The sequence below is a fragment of the Pongo pygmaeus genome, chromosome 19 (genome assembly GCF_028885625.2).
Source record: "Pongo pygmaeus isolate AG05252 chromosome 19, NHGRI_mPonPyg2-v2.0_pri, whole genome shotgun sequence".
In the NCBI taxonomy this organism is placed as follows: domain Eukaryota; kingdom Metazoa; phylum Chordata; class Mammalia; order Primates; family Hominidae; genus Pongo; species Pongo pygmaeus.
In genome coordinates, this window is record NC_072392.2 from 15,766,900 (window position 1) to 15,786,644 (window position 19,745).

General features: G+C 36.3%; 1 protein-coding gene across 1 annotated transcript in view; it reads left to right on the forward strand.

Moving 5' to 3' along the window:
• LOC129016517 (coiled-coil domain-containing protein 144A) overlaps positions 1 to 19,745 on the forward strand; it is an 88,247-nt gene that overhangs the window by 25,107 nt on the left and 43,395 nt on the right. Inside the window, exons 7-11 of the mRNA XM_054455829.2 lie at positions 6,025 to 6,058; positions 6,345 to 6,486; positions 12,977 to 13,190; positions 17,309 to 17,492; positions 18,047 to 18,175. Coding sequence (XP_054311804.1) covers positions 6,025 to 6,058; positions 6,345 to 6,486; positions 12,977 to 13,190; positions 17,309 to 17,492; positions 18,047 to 18,175 — 703 coding nt within the window. The remainder of the gene's footprint in view (positions 1 to 6,024; positions 6,059 to 6,344; positions 6,487 to 12,976; positions 13,191 to 17,308; positions 17,493 to 18,046; positions 18,176 to 19,745) is intronic.

The window sequence follows — 19,745 nt, forward strand, 5'->3', positions numbered from 1 at the left end:
CCCAGGACTCAGTCCTCAATCTTCTTTCTCATGACTTTTACTACCTTGTGTGTGCTAATGATTTCCAAATGCGTGTCTCCAGCCTAGATCTCTCTCCTTAATTCCAGACTTCTATACCAACCTGCCTACTTGACATCTCTGTTTGATTGGTCACAAACTGTTGGGTGTCACAAACTTACCAGGTCCAAGATTGGGGTACCGATATTCTTTCTCATACCTACCCCTCACATAGTCTTTCCTACTTGCATTAATGGCAACTCTTGCAGTTGCTCTGCTAGAAACTAAGGTGTCGTCATTGACTCACCTGTCTCTCTGACACCTCACATCTAATCTGTCAGCAGATCTTGTCAGGAGTACCTGAAGAATATATCCAGAAGCCAGTCATATCTTCCATTTCCAAGCCACCACCATCTGCTGTCTAGATGCATGTAATAGACTGTTAATTGATCTGTTTTTTTTTTTTTAAAGAACCCTCTTTTCATTAATCCTTAACTCAGTGGCCATATTTAAAACATAAGTCAGATGATGTCATTCTTCTGCTCAGCTCCATCTGATTGCCTCCCATTTCACTCTGAGTATGTGTCAGGGTTCCTCCTCATACCTAGAAGGCAACACATGATATGCCCTGTTCTCTCTCTCACTTAAACTTCTGTTTCTTATTCCCTTTGCTGTGCTTCAGTTACACTGAACTTCTTGTTCTTCGTTATCTATCACAGTTGCTTAAACACTCTAGGCACACCTCTGTACTGGGCAGTTCCCTGTGTCTGGGATGCCTTTTCCTCAGATAGCCTCCTGGCTTTCTTTTTCCATTCCTTCAATTCTTTACTTAAAAGCCCCTTTCTCAGTAAGGACTTTTCTGGCCATCCTAGAATTCCCACTACCCCTCCTCTCAAACCTGTAAACATTTCATTTTCCTGCTTTAGTTTTTCTCCTCTAACACTGTATATTTTGCCTAATCTATCTACGGTTATTGTGTTTATTTCACTCCCATGAGTAGGATTTTTGTGTGCCTAGAAAAGGGCCTAGCTTGCAATAAGTAGCTACTCAATAAATATTTATTAAATGAGCAACTGAAGTTTACCCTTCAGTGTATTGTTTTAAACATTAGATTGATTCTCAGGTATAAAAAAAAAAAAGAAAAAAAAGGTTTCACATGGGTTCATTCTAACACTTTTGCCTGGAAATTATATGCATTTTTGGATTTTTTGCCTCTTTGTAATAAGCTACATTCTTTGTATTAATAGTTTTCCATTTAGAGAGAAAAGCTCAATATTGTGCTTACTCACTATTTATTCTTTTACTAATAATCATGATAGTTTTACTTATGATAAAATGGATCAAAGGAATTACATAGTTCATTGGTAATTTATAAAGAAAATTAAAATATAAGGGTGGTAAATTTAATGGACTTAAAAATTGTTTCCAATCGATTATGAACCTTCAGAATTTGAAGTTAAAAGACCAAGTTGGAATGTGTTGCTTTCTATAAGAGAGCTATGCTCATCAGGCACTCTATTCTGACAGAGCAGCTGTTGATCTTACATAGGGTTGTGGGAGGAGCGGACTTGAAGCATTGGCAGACTCTCAGCGGCATAAGAGGGTTGACATCATCTGGAGAAACATGGCTATCTGAGTGAGGCTGCTGTGGGTTGGTTAACACTCCCAGGCTTGTGGATTGGAGTGAGTTTGTGTTTAATTGGCTGTCTTTCCGAAGCAAGTGGCCCACATTGATACTGGTTGGTGAGAGAGGCCAATGGTCACTGATGATTGACTGTATTTACAGCTGGCTGTGGGTGGTTGCTTGTTACAAATATGGCTACTAAGTTTGAGGCAACTTTAAACTGCAGTTTTCTGTTTAAAAGTTGCCTTCCATCAACTATGTTTAAAATGAAAATGATTTCATATTCCAGAACTATAGACTTAATTTGGAAGTGTGGGTCAGGAGGAATTATTTAATAATTGCTCTCAAGAAGATCTCTTTTTTTGATGCTTAGTCTTAACCAGAAGAATTCGCTACATAGTTAAAAAACAAGCAAACAAACAAACAAAAAGCAATTATTAATTTTGTTTCAGTTTTTAGTATTTTCAGAGACTTCTGCTAAACTCCTAACATAATCTCCGGTGGGAAATGTTTGTCTCTTTGCTAATGTATGTAGTTATATGATAGTGATTTTCTTTTTTTTATTCCTTAATCTTTTTTTGTTCACTTTCTCTTTCATGCAATGATAGTGATATAATGTGTATTTGCTTTATAAAAAAGTAATTACAATTTTCTGCTGGCAAATCCAGCTTTTTATATTAAGACTAAGTACTAAATATGTGGGAAATTTACCAAATTATTTTATTTTCAAACAAACACATAACTAATCAGAATATTGCTATTTTTGAACAATATATAATGACTATAATGACATCTAGGAATTTTAACACTAAGATTTTTTTCTTCCCAAGACATTTCCTTGATTTCTTTCATGTAATATATGCCTGTTATTTTTAAAACTTTGTTTAATCTGTTTAAACATTATTATATTTAAAAACAAAACCCAAAACATAGCACAGATCTAAATATGAGTTTCATGTGTGAGAGTCATTGCCTGTGTGCAGTGGACTCCAGCTGTTTTTTTTTTTTTTTTTTTTTTTTTTTGAGACGGAGTCTCGCTTTGTCGCCCAGGCTGGAGTGCAGTGGTGCAATCTCAGCTCACTGCAAGCTCCGCCTCCTAGGTTCCCGCCATTCTCCTGCTTCAGCCTCCCGAGTAGCTGGGACTACAGGCGCCCGCCAGCACGCCCAGCTAATTTTTTGCGTTTTTAGTAGAGACGGGGTTTAGTAGAGATGGGATTTGGTCTTGATCTCCTGACCTCGTGATCCGCCGGCCTCAGCCTCCCAAAGTGCTGGGATTACAGGGGTGAGCCACCGTGCCCGGCCAGCTGTTTTTTTTTTTTTCTTTTCTTTTTTCTTTGTGACAGAGTCTCACTCTGTCACCAGGCTGGAGTGCAGTGGCAATCTCAGCTCACTGCAACCTCCAGCTCCCGGGTTCAAGCGATTCTTCTGCCTCAGCCTCCCGAGTAGCTGGGACTACAGGCACGCCACCATGCCCAGCTAATTTTTGTATTTTTAGTAGAGACGGGTTTCGCCATGTTGGCCAGGATGGTCTTGATCTATTGACCTCATGATCCGCCCGCCTCAGCCTCCCAAAGTGCTGGGATTACAGGTATGAGCCACCGCGCCCAGCTGACTCCAGCTTTTTAGTGTGGCATTCATCTTCCATTCTTACTTTCTTTGTGTTTTACACTTTTCCTTTCAAGTTCCTAGGAAACACCTAGACTCCATGGGACTAATCTTTGTGCTATCATTCCATTCTCCAAGTGGAGTAGTTTTCTCTATTTTTTCCCTGGTGAGCTCCTCTTATATTTTGCCTCTTCTGTAATGCCTTCCTTGTGCTAAAATATAACTTTCCATATATCAACTCTTAAACTACACGTTGTATCATAATTGCATATTACCTGGTTTTTGAGGCAGGAAATATATATTTCTTTATATGTTGTTGATAATTCATAACTGTGTTTTTTAAATTAATGAATTGAGATGGGAAAGAGTTGGAATTTTACAAAATTGTTTTTTTATTTGTTATCAGTAGAATTATTATAAAACATTGGCTTTTTGTGGATTTTTTAAAGTTGTGGTTCTGCGTTACATATGAAGGAAGTAAAGAAAAATGAAAATAAAAAATGTACCTCAAAATAATCTCTGATTACACCAGTGTTTGAGAAGGCTAATTTAGTAACTTGTGGTCTGCTACAAGGAGATGATGACAGCAGTTTAAGTGAAATAGATGAGGTTGAAAGAAGTTAAAATGTGTAAGTTCTTTATTTCTCTGAGAAGGAATATTCCCAGTGGTTACTTTTTCTGGAAATAGAAAATAGTGTAGTCTGCCAAAGCTAGAGAATACTCAACTATATCAGTGCTGAAAGACTGAGTATGATGAGGGCTGGTAACTTTGACAAGGAGCAGTTTCAGTAAATAATTGCTGTGGAATCCTGACTGTAGTGGATAAGCATGCATACCCCTTGAGGGAACCGTTATTGGGAAAGGCAACAGAGAAATTAGTGATAACTGAAGAAGAATGTGGGATTCAAGGGAATTTTCTTTCTTTTTTATTTCAAAATAGAAGCTTTTAGAGTGTGTTTGTATGCTGCTGGGAATGATAGGGACAAGGATAGCATGTTTATGAGATTTAATTTTGTTTGTATGTCTGTGTTTGAAAGCTCGATTCATTATCTTTCATAGGTTTTTAGCAAACTAATTGTCCTTAAAGTGTTTATTCATGTAGAGTTTTATGGTAAGAGTTTGTTTCTTCAGCATTGGTTCAGAAGTGTAACATATTAGCGTAACTGAACCTGTAAATGGTGACCTAAAATTTAAACTATCATATGCAGATTGTTTTTAATTGTGAAATAATAAACATGCAAACACTTAGGCCATATGAATAGAATTTAAACATCCCTGATGAATAGGTATGATCTGCTGAGGTACTCTAAAATGTCAGGAGTATCAACTTTATAGTTGTTTAGATTCTGGGGAGAAGGGGAGGGTTTTGTTGAAGTACTTCAGAAAAGCTAACTGTTGACAGTCTATCAGATTATTACTTCTGGATTATAAAGTTTTTTTTTTTTTTTTTTTTTTTGAGACAGAGTCTTGCTCTGTCACCCAGGCTAGAGTGCAGTGGCACAGTCTTAGCTCACTGCAACCTCCGCTTCCCAGGTTCAAGCGATTCTCCTGTCTCAGCCTCCTGAGTAGCAGGGATTACAGGCACCCGCCACCGTGCCCAGCTAATGTTTGTATTTTTAGTAGAGACGGGGTTTCACCATCTTGGGCAAGCTGGTCTTGAACTCCTGACCTCGTGATCCATCCACCTCGGCCTCCCAAAGTGCTGAGATTACAGGTGTGAGCCACTGCACCTGGCCTATAAAGTTTTTTAAAAAAATATTTAATCAAGTTGACCTACAATGGATTATAAAGTTCTGAAGTATCAAAACCATGTTTCCCTGGACCAACATTGCCATCAGCATGTATTGTGTGCTCAATGAGTATTTATTTGTTGAATGTGTGAATGAATGGGTGAATACATGAATGAACACCTGTTGATGGATTTCATGAAAAATACTTTTTAGTTTTTCGAAAGTAGGTTTCTGAACTTGCCTCTGTATAAAGTTTTTTTATTAGAAAAAAATTGCAAGATTCTGACATTATTTATAGTTGTAGTCAGAAATGGAATGACAATGTGGGTTCATCTGCTATCATCTCTCTTTAAAATTTGAAAATAGATGTTACCTTCACAGCATATCATGAAGCACATGTTTTTGAGGCAGAATTCTTGGGTTTGAGTTCTGGGTCTGCTACTGACCAGCCGTATGGGCTGAGGACAGTCACTTGGCCCTTCTGTGCCTATTTTCTTTCTTTATAAAATTCTTAATATGTTACTGACCTCACAGAATTGTTATGAGGATTATATGAGTTTGACACATGGACGGTGCTCAGAATGATGCACAGTACCTGCATAGTAAGTCCAGAAAAAGCTAACTAATATCATTAAAAAAGGGTTTCCCTTATATAAGAATGTGAGTAATATTTTCCAAATAGGTTTTAGTGCCCGTAAAAGCTGTTTTTATTGAAAAGGACAACAATGAGAAGACCCTGGTATATTTATTTTTATCATGTAATGCAGGTAACATGTTTTTTTCTTTTGGTTTTACTATGAGAAATCTTGACCTAAATTTAATTATTTGTAATGATATTAGTAGTAGTAAATTTCTTTATCCCTTAATGTTGCTGTTTCTGTTTATAGTTTAATGTCTGTTGTAGAAAATTACTGCATTTTACATTACCTGTAAAAAAATTACCTATACACTTGATGAATAGAAGTAACACAAATGCAGACATTTTATATGATAAAACAGTAGTGTTAGATATTTTTTGTATTTTACGTCTTTGCTATTTTTCTAAAAGGAATTGTTTTTTTTTTTCAGGCCTGCAGATAAAGCATCTAATGAAAAGAACGAGGTATTGTAAAAAAGTAAATGATCTAAAATATTGTTTTTAAAAAACAAGTTCTAAAAGGTAAAAATGAAAAAAACAAGATGTTTTGTTGTAAAGCTGTTTGCTTAGAGAAAGTGATGAAGAAACAGTAACCGTTGATAATGGTACCTTTGAAGAACAATCTGTTGCTTTAAGAAGTACCTGTATTTTTGCTCATACAAAAAAAAATGGAGAAATACCGCTTCTGTACATTTAGTATATGCTATAAATCTTTCGAGGACATTTTGAAACAGTATTATTTATCTTATAGGTCAAAAACCAAATATATCCTGAGGCTGACTTTGCTGACTCAATGGAGCCATCTGAAATAGCCTCAGAGGATTGTGAGTTGTCTCACTCTGTTTATGAGAATTTTATGTTGCTGATTGAACAACTTAGAATGGAGTGTAAAGGTAGGACCATTGCATAAATGCAAGGCCTTTTGATGTATCCTGCAGTAATGTGTGTATACATTGCTGAGAACTGACGTGTGATAATGAAGCTCATCTCAGAAATATGCTCAGTGTTAAAATAGAGAACTAACTTATACTCTACACCAAAGAGCTATGATAACTCCACTGTACTTTTCTCAGTGTGAGTGGCACTCCCAGTCTTTTTGTTGACTCTGTTTCTCTCCTATTCCTTCCCCCAATGTCAGGTTACCATTTTTTTCTCCACCTGGAATGCTGCAAGAATCTTAGGAATCTTAGAACTGTTTTCCCAAATACTCCACCTCCTAAAACCATGGTCTACTCTGCAATCATAATAATACATTTTTAAAAATTTGGATCTGATCATGTTACTCCTTTGCTACTACTTCTTATTGCTATAAGGTTAGAGATCTGAATCCTCTAGCTTTATCCTGCGTTGTTTTTACTCTTCTCTTTCTCTGTGTCCCACCCTGTGTCTTATATATTTGTTCCAGCACTGATAGCTTCAGTGAGGTATAACTGATATATGATAGACTGCACGTATATAAAATATACAATCATGTGCGCATTTGAAACCACCATAATCAAGAGAGTTAACATGTTCATCATCCATAAAAATCTCTTCTTGTCCCTTTGTATTTCTTTATTAAGAAACTGCTAAATTGTTTTCCAAAGTATTTGTATTGATTTTGCATTCCAACCAGAGGTATATGACATTTCTTGTTGTTCTGTATCATCACAAGCTCTTATTATTGCTGTTTGTAAATTTTGAAATTTTAGCCATTCTGATGGGTGTGTATTATGCATATCATTATGGTTTTAATGTGCGTTACCCTAAGGACTAATAATGTTGAGCATCCTGTATATGCTTATTTGCCACCTGTGAACTGTCTTTTCCAATCTGGGTAGCTTATGAACATTTAAAATTTAGATTCGATTCAATCAGCTTTTTTACGTACACCAAAGATAGTCAAACCTTTTCATTTTCAAACTGTTATCTTACTAAACATAGTAAGTATTTTAAACTTGTGACAAAATGGTCTCTGTCACAGCCAATCAACTCTGCCATTGTAGTATGAGACCAGCCATAGATAATACGTATGTTAAAAAACACAGCTGCATTCCATTAAAACTTTATTTGCAAAAATAAGAAGCTGCCCCACAGGTTGGATTTTACCTATCCCTATTATGTGATCATGATTGTGAATAAAGACAGTTTTACTTCTTTTCAACTCTGGTAGCTTTTATTTCCTTTTCTTTCCTAACTTCACTGGCTTCAGTACAATGCTGACTAAAATAGTGAAAGGAGACATTCCTGTATTGTTCCTGATCTTACAGGGAAAGCATTCAGTTTTTCATCATGACACATGTTAGTTGTAGGTTTATCAGAGATGCTCTTTATCATGCTGATGGCATTCCCTTGTATTCTTTGGTTACTGAGAGGGATTTTTTTTTTTTTTAAATCAGGAATGAATGTTGTATTTTATCAAATGCCTCTATCTACTGAGATGATCATATGGTTCTTCTCTTTTAGTCTTTTAATGTGGTGAATAACTTATATTTTAATGTCAAACGAACCTTGTATTTAGGGATAAACCCCACTCGTTTATGATGTATTATCCTTCTAATATATCATTGGATTTGATTTGCCAAAGTTTTATTTAGAACGTTTTAAAAGACTATTTTTTAGAGTAGTTTTAGCTTCACAGCAAAATTGAAAGTAAGGCACAGAGATTATCCCTGTACTCCCTGCCCCCACACGTGTATAGCCTCCACAATTATCAATATCCTCACCAGAGTGGTACACTTTATCTCATTGATATTCCTGAATTGATAATCATAATCACCCAAAGTCCATAGTTTATATTAGGGTTCAGTCTCAGTGTCTTATATTCTGTGAATTTGGACAAAAGTATAAGGACATGTATTTATCATTGTAGTATTATTCAAAGTAGTTTCAGAGCTTTAAAACTCCTTTGTGCTTCATCTGTTCATCTTTTCCCACCTTCTCTCCCCAACTCTTGGCAACCACTGACTTTTTTTACTGTGTCTATAGTTTTGCCTTTTCCAAATGTCGTATAGTTGGTATCAGACAGCGTGTAGCCTTTAGACTGGCATCTTTCACTTGGTAATATGCCTTTGTGGTTCCTTCATGTCTTCTCATGGCATGATAGCTCATTATCGCATGGCTGTACCAGAAGTTGTTCACTCACCCGAAGGAGGATATCTTGGTTTCTTGAGAAACTGGTTAAATTTTTACGTCCATGTTCATGAGGGAGTTTTCTCTTTTTGTAATATCATTGTCAGATTTTGGTTCAGGGTAATGCTAGAGTGACAGAATGAGTTGTATTTCTCCTCTATTTTTTTTTGAGGGCAGGGGGAGAGGTTATGTAAAATTGTTATATTGCTTCTTAAATATTTGGTAGAATTCACCAGCATAGCTGTCTGGGCCTGGAGTTTTCTTTCTAGGAAGGCTTTACTTATGCTTTCTTTTATAGATATAGGACAGTTCATGTTATTTCTTATTAAATTGGACCTTGGTAATTTTTGTTTTTCAAGGAAAGTGTCCATTTTATCAAAGTTGTCATGTTTAGTCACATAAAGCTTACTATTATATTGCTGTTCTTTTAGTATCTGTAGAATCTACAAAAATGTCATATTACTATGTTTCTGAAATTAGTAATTTGCATATTCTTTTTTATGATCAACCTGGCTACAGTTTTATCACTTTTATTGACCTCCTCAAAGTGTGTGGTTTTATTGATTTTTTTCCTATTGTTTTTCTGTTTTATTGGTTTCATCTTTGATGTTGTGGTCTGTTCAGCCTGCTATAACAAAATACCATAGACTGGGTAGCTTATAAACAACAGAAATAGATTTCTCACAAAAGTCCAAGATCTAGGTACTGGCAGATTTGGTGTCTGGTGAGGGACCAATTCCTGGTTCATAGATCTGTTTTTTCCCCCTGTGTCCTCACATGGCAGAACAGGTGAATGAGCCCTCTGGGGTCTATATATAAGGGCACTAATCCCACTCATGAGGGCTTGGCTCCCATGAGCTAATTACCTCCACAAAGCCCCACCTTCTGATAACATCACCTCTGTGATTAAGTTTCAGCATACGAGTTCTGGGAGGATGCAAATGTCAGACCATAACAGATGCTTATTATATCATTTCCTCTGCTTGCTTTGAGTTTAATTTGTTCTTCTTTTTTAGTTTCTTCTCTTTTTTTAGTTTCTTAAGATAAAAGTCAAGACCATTGACTTGAGAGTCTTCTAATATAGACATTAAGTGCTAAAAAATTTTAAGTACTGTTGTAGCTGTGTTCCACAAATCGTGATATGTAGTATTTTCATTTTCATTCAGTTCAAAATACTCTCTAATTTCTCTTTGCATCGTGTCTTTGACCTAGGGTTATTTAGATATGTATTACTTTGTTTTAAAATATTTGAATATTTTGATGAGATGTTTTGTTACTAATTTGTGATTTGATTGCCGTGTGGTCAGGGAACATACTTTGTATGACTTAAATCTTTCTGACTTAATTGTTTCATTAAGATTGATTGCAGGCCGGGTGCAGTGGCTCACGCCTATAATCCCAGCACTTTGGGAGGCTGAGGAGGGTGGATCACGAGGTCAGGAGATCGAGACCATCCTCACCAATACAGCGAAACTCCGTCTCTACTAAAAATACAAAAAATTAGCCAGGCGTGGTGGCAGGCTGAGGCAGGAGAATGGGGTGAACCCGGGAGGCGGAGCTTGCAGTGAGCCAAGATCCCGCCACTGCACTCCAGCCTGGGCGACAGAGCAAGACTCCGTCTCAAAAAAAAAAAAAAAAAGATTGATTGCAGAACCTAGAATGTGGTCTGTTTGGTAAGTGCTCACTGGGTACTTGAGAAGCATGGTGTTGTTCAAGTGTACTCCATTCTTGCTGATTTGCTTCTCCCTTGTTTTATCACTTATTGAGTAAGTGATATTCAAATCTCAGACTGTACTTGTGAATTTGTCTATTTCGTCTATTGATTTTTGCCTCATATATTTTGAAGCTGTTATTAGGTGCACAAACATTTGAGATTATATGTTCTTGATTAACTGAACTTTTTTTTTTTTGTATTTTTAGTAGAGACGGGGTTTCACCATGTTAGCCAGGATGGTCTCGATCTCCTGACCTCGTGATCCACCCGCCTCGGCCTCCCAAAGTGCTGGGATTACAGGCATGAGCTACCGCGCCCAGCCGATTAAGAGAACTTTTTAAAGTCATTAGGAAATGACTGTTTATAGCTGGTAATTTTTTTTTTTTTTTTTTTGGTGTGAAATCTACTTTGGTATTAACATAGCCATTTCTTCTCAGGCTTCTTTTGTCAACTCTTAGCCTGGTATATCTTTTTCCGTTCTTTTGAACAATTTATGTTTTTACATTTAAAGTGCTTTTTTTTATAGGAAGCATGGAGTAGCTTCTTGCCTTTTATCCAGTCTGACAATCTGCCTCTTAATTGAGATTTTTAGGCCAGTTCCATTTATAATGTGCTTATTGATACAGTGAGGTTTGTCTGTCATCAAGCTGTTTGATTTCCATTGGTCCCCCCAGTTCTTTGTTCTCTTCTTTTTCTGCTTTCTTCTCAATTAGTCCAGTAATTTTTATGATTTATTTTTATCTCCCTTTTATGGCTTATTAGCGATAACTATTTTTTTCTATCTTAGCAGTTGCACTACAATTTATAGTATATGATTTTAACTTATCGTAGTCCATCTTCAAAAAATATTATGGCATATCATATATGGCATAAGAAAATTACGAATGAAAACCCAAACATTGTATGTTCTCACTTGTAAGTGGGAGCTATGCTATGAGGATGCAGGGGCATAAGAATGATACAATGGAGGTTGGGGACTTGTGGGGAAAGAGTGGAAGGGGGGTGAGGGATAAAAGACTACGGATTGGATACAGTATATGCTGCTTGGGTGATGGGTGCACCAAAATCTCAGAAAGCACCACTAAAGAACTTATTCATGTAACCGAGGACCACCTGTTACCCCAAAACCTATTGAAATTTTTTAAGAAAGAAAATTGGAATAGTATACTTTCATTTCCTCTCTCCCAGCCAGATACTTCTGGATTTGTAGGATTATAGTTTTCTTTACATTTAGAAAGTTTTGGCCATTCTTTTTTTATTTTTCTGTCTCTCTTTTTCCCTCTTTGGGGACTTATTCCTGCTTCAAGTTTTCTCATAGTTCACTGATGTCTCAAATTTATGAATCTTCTCTTTGGTGATGTCTAATCTGTGTTCACTTCCATCCATTTTAGCTTTCATTCCTGACATTGTAATTTGAATCTCTACAAGTGTAATTTGCTTTAAAGAAAAATCTTCCATGCCTCTGCCTGTCTGCTTGAGCTTAATTTTAACATACAGTTGAGTTCCATATGAACAGCTTGATCTTTCTGATCTTGCTTTTGTGATTTGGTCTAATTTCCTGCTCTTGAGGCAAGATCTTTGTGATGACTCTATTCATTGCCATGCGAAGTCTGAGTTTTCCCAGCATCACTCATAGGAATGGACACTCTTTTTGGCACATTGTGAGCACCAGACATGTTTCTTTCCAGTGTTTTTTAGATGTTTTTTTCCCCTTGGTCTGGGGCGGTTTTCTGGCACACATGTGCTGTTTGTTACTCTGCTAGATACCCAGGAGGTATTTTTGCAGATCTTCAGTGTTCTTTCCCGGTACTCTGTCTCCTTTCCGGTGTTCTGTTTTGTGATCTCTGTCTGCCTTGGCTTTACCAGACTCTCAGCTTCATCATCTCATCTCAGGGAATCTGGTGGACTCTCAGTTTTTTCTCTCTGTGTGGTAGCCTGGAAACTCCATGAAGGCAGGGAGCTGGAGTGTTGGATGAATTTCCTTTGTTTCCTGTCTTACGGGGATCATTGTCTTCATTACCTGAAGTCCACTGCCTGGTAAATCATTGTATAGTATATTTTGTCTGTTTTCTTTTTGGTTGTTTCAGGCAAGAAGATAAATCAGTACTTGCTGTCCATCGTGACCAGAAGCAGATTCCAGCAGAGCTTCAGCACCTGCTGTCGACTGGCAAGAATGCTTTTCTACCCCTTTGCTTAACTGCTTCCTTCTCACCCTTCATTTCTCAGTGTAGCCATCTCTTCCTCAGGGAAATCTTCCCTGGGCCCATTATAGATCAAATTCTCCTATGTGATTATAGAACTCTGTTTTCTTACACCATATATCTGAATTTATAATTGTCATTTTTGTTGTGTTTGTTCCTCACTTCACTTAAGGCTAAATGAGAGTAGAGGTCTTGTCTGTTTTATCCACAGAGCTTAGTGGAATGTCTGCCACTTTGTAGGCACTCAGTGCATATTTGTTCAATGTATGAAGGAGACAATGTTAAAAATGCACAGTTTTTTAATACCTAAAAAGTACTCATATATTTTATTTCTACCTTGTTTTCTCCCTGACACAGATTCTGTTAGCCTACCAAGAATCCAAGACACATTTTGTTTGTGTGAACGCTTACTGAAACTTAAGAATAATCACTGTGACCAACTTACAGTAAAAATTAAACAAATGGAAAATGTGGTCAGTGTACTACAAAATGAGCTATCTGAAACAAAAAAGACAAAATTACAGTTAGAACTTCAAAAAATTGAATGGGAGAAAGAGCTGTACAATTTGAGGTATGACGTTCTAGTTCTAAAGAAATATTTATACTAAAGACAATATATCAGAATTTTTGTAATTGCTGACTTACCTTCTGCAGATTAATGGGGAGAAACCTTTTTGGTCTTGTGGAATATGAAATTCTTGGAAATAATAAAACAAATTATTAACTGTGAACTCTTCTAATAAATAAATGTATATTCTTTGCAATCTAAATGGCCTTATAGAAGTCCACCATATAAAATCTTGTTATTCATTTAACAAATTGTAATTTGGGTTTTAAAATTATCTTGTATTTATAATTAATGATGTAAGGAACATCTTTTATCATTACTATTATTTGTAGACACAGGGTGTCACTCTGTGCCTGGGACTGGAGTTCACTGGTGTGATCATATCTCCCTGCAGCCTTGAACTCCATCCTCCTGCCTCATTGTCCTAAGTAGTTGGGACTCCAGGTGCACGTTCTCATGCTTGGCTAACTTTTTAAGTGTTTTGTAGAGACGGGGTATCACTATGTTGCTCAGGATGATCTCCAATTCCCAACCTCAAGAATTCCTTTTGCAAAATTGGCCTCCCAAATCATTAGTATGGCAGACATGAGCCATCATGCCCAGCCCAGAACATTTTTTATATAAATGTTTTTCTACATTCCTAAACTGTTTGCTTTGAATAAATTCTCCAATATAGAATTATTGGTTGAAATATAGGAACTTTTTAAAAAGACCTTTGATCAATATTTCTTAATTTTTCACAAGAATGTTTGTGTTAATTTATAGTTCAAGCAACAGAGCATGAACTGGTCACTTTTCTAAACCCAAAGTAATTTTCAAAAAATTTATACAATTTTATTCTTTTTGAAAACTTTTTTTTTAATTTCATAGCTTTAGGTATACAAGTGGTTTTCGGTTAAATGGATGAATTGTATGGTGGTGAAGTCTGGGATTTTAGTGTGCCCATCACCCGAGTAGTACACATTGTACCTCAGTAGGTAGTTTCTCATCCCTCACCCTCCTCCCACACTCTCCCACTTCGGATTCTCCGACGTCCATTATACCACTCTGTCTGCATTTGTGCACCCATAGCTTAACTCCCTATTATGACTGAGAATGTGGTTTTATTTGGCTTTCCATTCCTGAGTTAGTTCATTTAGAATAATGGCCTCCAGTCCCTTCCAAGTTGCTGCAAAAGACATTATTTCATTCTTCTTATGGCTGAGTAGTACTCCATGACATATATATATACCACATATTATTTATTCCATTCATTGGTTGATGGACACTTAGGCTGATTCCATATCTTTGCAGTTGTGAAATGTGCTGCAATAGACATACGTTTGCAGGTGTCTTTTTTGATATAATGATTTCTTTTCCTTTGGGTAGATACCCAGTAGGGGATTGTTGGATTGAATGGTAGCTCTATTTTAGTTCTTTGAGAAATCTCTCTACTGTTTTTCATAGAGGTTGTACTAATTTACATTTCCACAAGCAGTGTATAAGCATTCCCTTTTCACCACATCTGCACCAACATCTGTTGTTTTTTGACTTTTTAATAATGAGCATTCTGGCTGGAGTAAGGTGATATCTCCTTGTTGTTTTAGTTTGTATTTCCGTAAATATTAGTGATGTTGAGCATTTTTAAATATGTTTGATGGCCATTTGTGCATCTTTTGAAAAATGTCTGTTCATGTCATTTGTGTACTTTTTGATGGGATTATTTGCATTTTCTTGCTGATTTGTTTGTCCTTTGTCAGATACATAGTTTGCAAATATTTTCTCCTATTCTGTAGGTTGTCTCTTACTCTGATGATTATTTCTTTTGCTGTGCAGAAGCCTTTTCTTTTCTTTTTTTTGAGGCGGAGTTTCACTCTTGTTGCCCAGGCTGGAGTATAATGGCGTGATCTCGGCTCATGGCTACCTCTACCTCCCGGGTTCAAGCTATTCTCCTGCCTCAGCCTCCTGAGTAGCTGTGACTAAAGGCATTGCCACCACGCCTGGCTAATTTTGTATTTTTAGTAAGACAGGATTTCTCCATGTTGGTCAGGCTGGTCTTGAACTCCTGACCTCAGGTGATTCTCCCACCTTGGCCTCCGTGTCACTGCACTCCAGCCTGGGTGACAGAGCGAGACTCTGTCTCAAAAAAAAAAAAATAATATATATATATATATATGTTTTTGGTTAAATGGATGGATTGTATGGTGGTGAAGTCTGGGATTTTAGTGCGCCCATCACCTGAGTCGTACACATTGTACCTCAGTAGGTAGTTTCTCATATATGTAGAGAGAGATAGATGTATATATATATATATATATATATATATAATATATATATATATATATATTTTTTTTTTGGTAGAGATGAGGTCTCATTATGTTGCCCAGGCTGGTTTCAAACTTCTGGGCTCAAGTCATTCTCCTGCCTTGGCCTCACAAAGTACCAGGATTACAGATGTGAGCCACATGTTAGGCCTAATCCATCTTGAGTTAATTTTTATATATGGTGAAAGATAGGGATCCATTTTCATTCTTCTACATGTGGCTATTCAATTTTCCCAACACCATTTATTGAATAGGGTGTTCTTTGCCCAGTTTATGTCTTTGTATGCTTTGTGAAAGGTCAGCTGGTTATACATATTTGGCTTTGTTTCTAGGTTCTCTATTCTGTTCCATTGGTCTACATATGTACCTTTATACAAGTACCATGCTGTTTTGGTTACTTTAGCCTTGTCATATGGTTTTAGATCTGGTGATGTGGTGTCTCTGGCTTCGTTCTTTTTGCTTGGGATTGCTTTGGCTATTCAGGCTCGTTTTTGATTCCCTGTGAATTTTAGGGGTACTTTCTCTAATTCTGTGAAGAATGACGGTGGTATGTTAATAGGAATTGCATGGAATCTGTAGATTGCTTTGGTTAATATGATCATTTTCACTATATTGATTCTTCTAATCTATGAACATAGGGTATATTTCCATTTGTTTGTGTCATCTATGATTTCCTTCAGCAGTGCTTCCTAATTCTCCTTTTAGAGATCTTTCACCTCCTTGGTTAAGTATATTCCTAGGTTTTTGTTGTTGTTGTTGTTGCAGCTATTGTAAAAGGGATTAGGTTCTTGATTAGATTCTCACCTTGGTCATTCTTGATGTTTACTAGTGCTACTGATTTGTGTACATTGATTTTGTAACATGAGACTTTTACTGATTTCATTGATCAAATCTAGGAGTCTTTAGGGTTTTCTAAGCTAAAACAGAGATAGTTTGACTTTCTCTTTTCCAATTTGGTTGCCCTTTATTTATTTCTCTTACCTGATTGCTCTGGCTAGGACTTCCCAGTTTTATTCTAAATATGCATGAAATAAGAAGTAAAATGGACAGTAATTGATGATTATTTTATTCCATATCTCTCATATGCAGATAAAATTAATTCCAAATTCATTGTTGAAACACATATTATCCTTTAATTTTAAATTAAATATTAGATCCTGTCTTGTTCCAAAAAGGGATTTTAAAATTGGTGATGAAATACTTAAGAATCAAGAAGATAAGTTGAAAGTGTTACCAAAAAGAGAAATATAAAAAGGATGAGGTAACAGTTATAGACAGCTTAGGCTAGTCTTGGGTTATAGTAATCTGCAGATACATGTTGTGTGAATGACATCTGAAGGTGTTATCTTACACTGTAAATCATTTTTATGACTACACATACACTATTTCATGAAGATGAAAATGCATTTCTAGTTAATTTCTAAACTTGTTTGTAAACAGTAACTTCTTTTAAATTAGCTAACTCTAAATGATCTGTTCTAATTAATTTTCAACTTGCATAACGTGAAAAAGAAGTAATTTTCAACTTGTAACTTTACTGAAAATTTTCAAATATGCTTTTCCATAATATTTACCAGGGTTACTAGTAACAGAAAATTACCAGTTAATGGAATATTTCTTTCCTCACTACCTCTCAAATATATATGTCCCTTGGAAGAGACCGAAGTGAGAAATTAAAAACATGAGAACTAGAAAGGAAACAAGAGCATAGGAGTTTTTATGAGGATAATAAACCCACATGGGAAGAGCCAGATCACAAAATAAACTTTTTTATTTTTTAACAAAACACATTTTAATGTAATCCATGTTTAACTGCAGACTTGCCTTAAAACAAGAAAATGAGGAGAAAAGAAATGCCAATATGTTGTATAATAAAGATAGTGAACGGTTAAGAATAAAAGAAGAGGAGTGTGGGAAAGTGGTTGAAACAAAGCAACAACTTAAATGGAATCTGAGAAGACTTGTTAAGGAATTGAGGACAGTAAGAAATAACTTGGATCTGGTAAATTAATCTTTGGTGTAAACTTCATTTTTCTAACTTTATGTTTCATCGGTATTACTTATAATTTTTTGGCTTCATGTATATCATTTAGGTTTAAAACAAACCAAAACTGTTATTTCCTCTTAAGAATGAACTATGACATTTATAGATAAAATTATTTACTGTAAATTTTGTCATCTAATAGATGCTCAGTCTGTGTTTTTAGAATGGAGGATAAGTTGAGTTTAATCACTAACATAGCTGTTCATTTACACATTTTTTATGTTAAAATACAGGCTAAATAGCTTTGAAGCTATAAGGACACTAGTTAAATGTTTTGAAAGAAATTTTATTTCACAATGCTGTATCTTCCCATATTTAAGAACTGTTTTTCCTCTTTGACAGATTTAGCTGTCATGTATGCAATTAAGATTTGAGTGATTCTTGAGGGATAAAAGTTCTTGTGTTTTAACAGGCTACTTCTTTTTAACCATTTTATAAGAGAGGCTCTGCTCTTAACCTTTTAGATTTTCTTTTTCAGTGCTATTAGACCAAAACCTCCATGTTATCTCTAGGTTGTGCAGGAGAGAAACGATGCCCAGAAGCAACTTTCTGAAGAACAGAATGCGAGAATATTACAAGATCAGATTCTGACGAGTAAAGAAAAGGAACTAGAAATGGCTCAAAAGAAAATGAATTCTGAGGTATTTTCTTTAGTCATTTTCAAATATATTTTTGTATGTGAATATATTTTTAAAAAACAACTCTGTGCAACTTGGAAAGTACAATGGATTTTTGAACTACACACACACAGACACACACACACACATTTGGGGGTGGTGATAGTGGTTCTGGCATTTTTGGCTCATTGAATAAAGTCATGTTCTTAATTCAACTCCATTTGTTTGCAAGAATCAAGTAGTGACATTCACAGTGGCCTTATCCAAAGGAGAGACATTTGTTATTTTTCATAGAATGAATGATCTTTGCACAATCTCAAAATCCTTGCTACTAACAACAGACGTTCTAGTTTTCAGACATTATTTCATCTTCCTAATATATTAATGGAGAGGTTAGATTATTATTTCCACTTGTAGTAAGGATGAAATGTATAGCCAGTTCAGAGGCTGTACTTCAGATGCCATTTCCCTTACTTTTGAGGAGAGTAGCAGTTTGCTCCAAGTAGCGTCTCATTTCAGTGCAAAGAGCTTTGAAGACAATGATATGCCATAATATAAACTTGGTGATAATTTATTGGTAAGTGTTTTTTTTTAGAAAAATAGTTCAGTATGTGGGAGACTGAGGCGGGTGGATCACGAGGTCAGGAGATCAAGACCATCCTGGCTAATGCGATGAAACCCCATCTCTACTAAAAATACAAAAAAAATTAGCCAGGCGTGGTGGCGGGCACCTGTAGTCCCAGCTACTCGGGAGGCTGAGGCAGGAGAATGGCGTGAACCTGGGTGGCGGAGCTTGCAGTTAGCCAAAATTGGGCCACTGCCCTCCAGCCTGGGTGACAGTGCGAGACTGCATCTCAAAAAAAAAAAAAAAAAAAAAAAAAAGAAAAGAAAAATAATTCAGTGTATTTCACCCTGTTTCATGCTTATTTCTGTTTCAGACATTATAAAGAGGAAACATAAGTTATTGTAATAACAGATAATCTCATGATTTTCTAAGAAAAGCTCTGTAACTTCTTTTTTACCACTGGTGTTTTGAAATAAGCCTCTTTTATATTTATATATTTACAACACAGAAGTAATTGTGGTTTGGTGGAAGAGCACTAGAAGTAAAGTAAGGGGACCTAGGGAAAATCCTGCAACTTGCATGTTTTTTGACCTCTCCTTTCAGAATTGTGATATAAATGAGTTCAGTGATACATGTACAAGTGCTTGGTACAAGGCCAGGTGCAGCAGCTCACGCCTGTAGTCCCAGCGCTTTGGGAGGCCGAGGTGGGTGGATCACTTGAGCCCAGGAGTTCCAGACCAGCCTGGGCAGCATGGCGAAACCCCATCTCTACAAAAAGTACAAATAAATTTAGCTGCGTGTGGGGGTGTGTGCCTCTAGTTCCGCTACCCAGGAGGCTGAAGTGGGAGGATCACCTGATCCCAGGAGGCCAAGGCTACAGTGAGTCTTGATTGCGCCACTGCCCTCTAACCTGAGTGATGGAGTGGAGACCCTATCTCGAAAAAAAAAAAAAGCCTAATATAATGCTTAGATTTAGCATTTATGAATAAATGTAATTCTTATATAACTGATGAGAAAAATGTTAGAAAA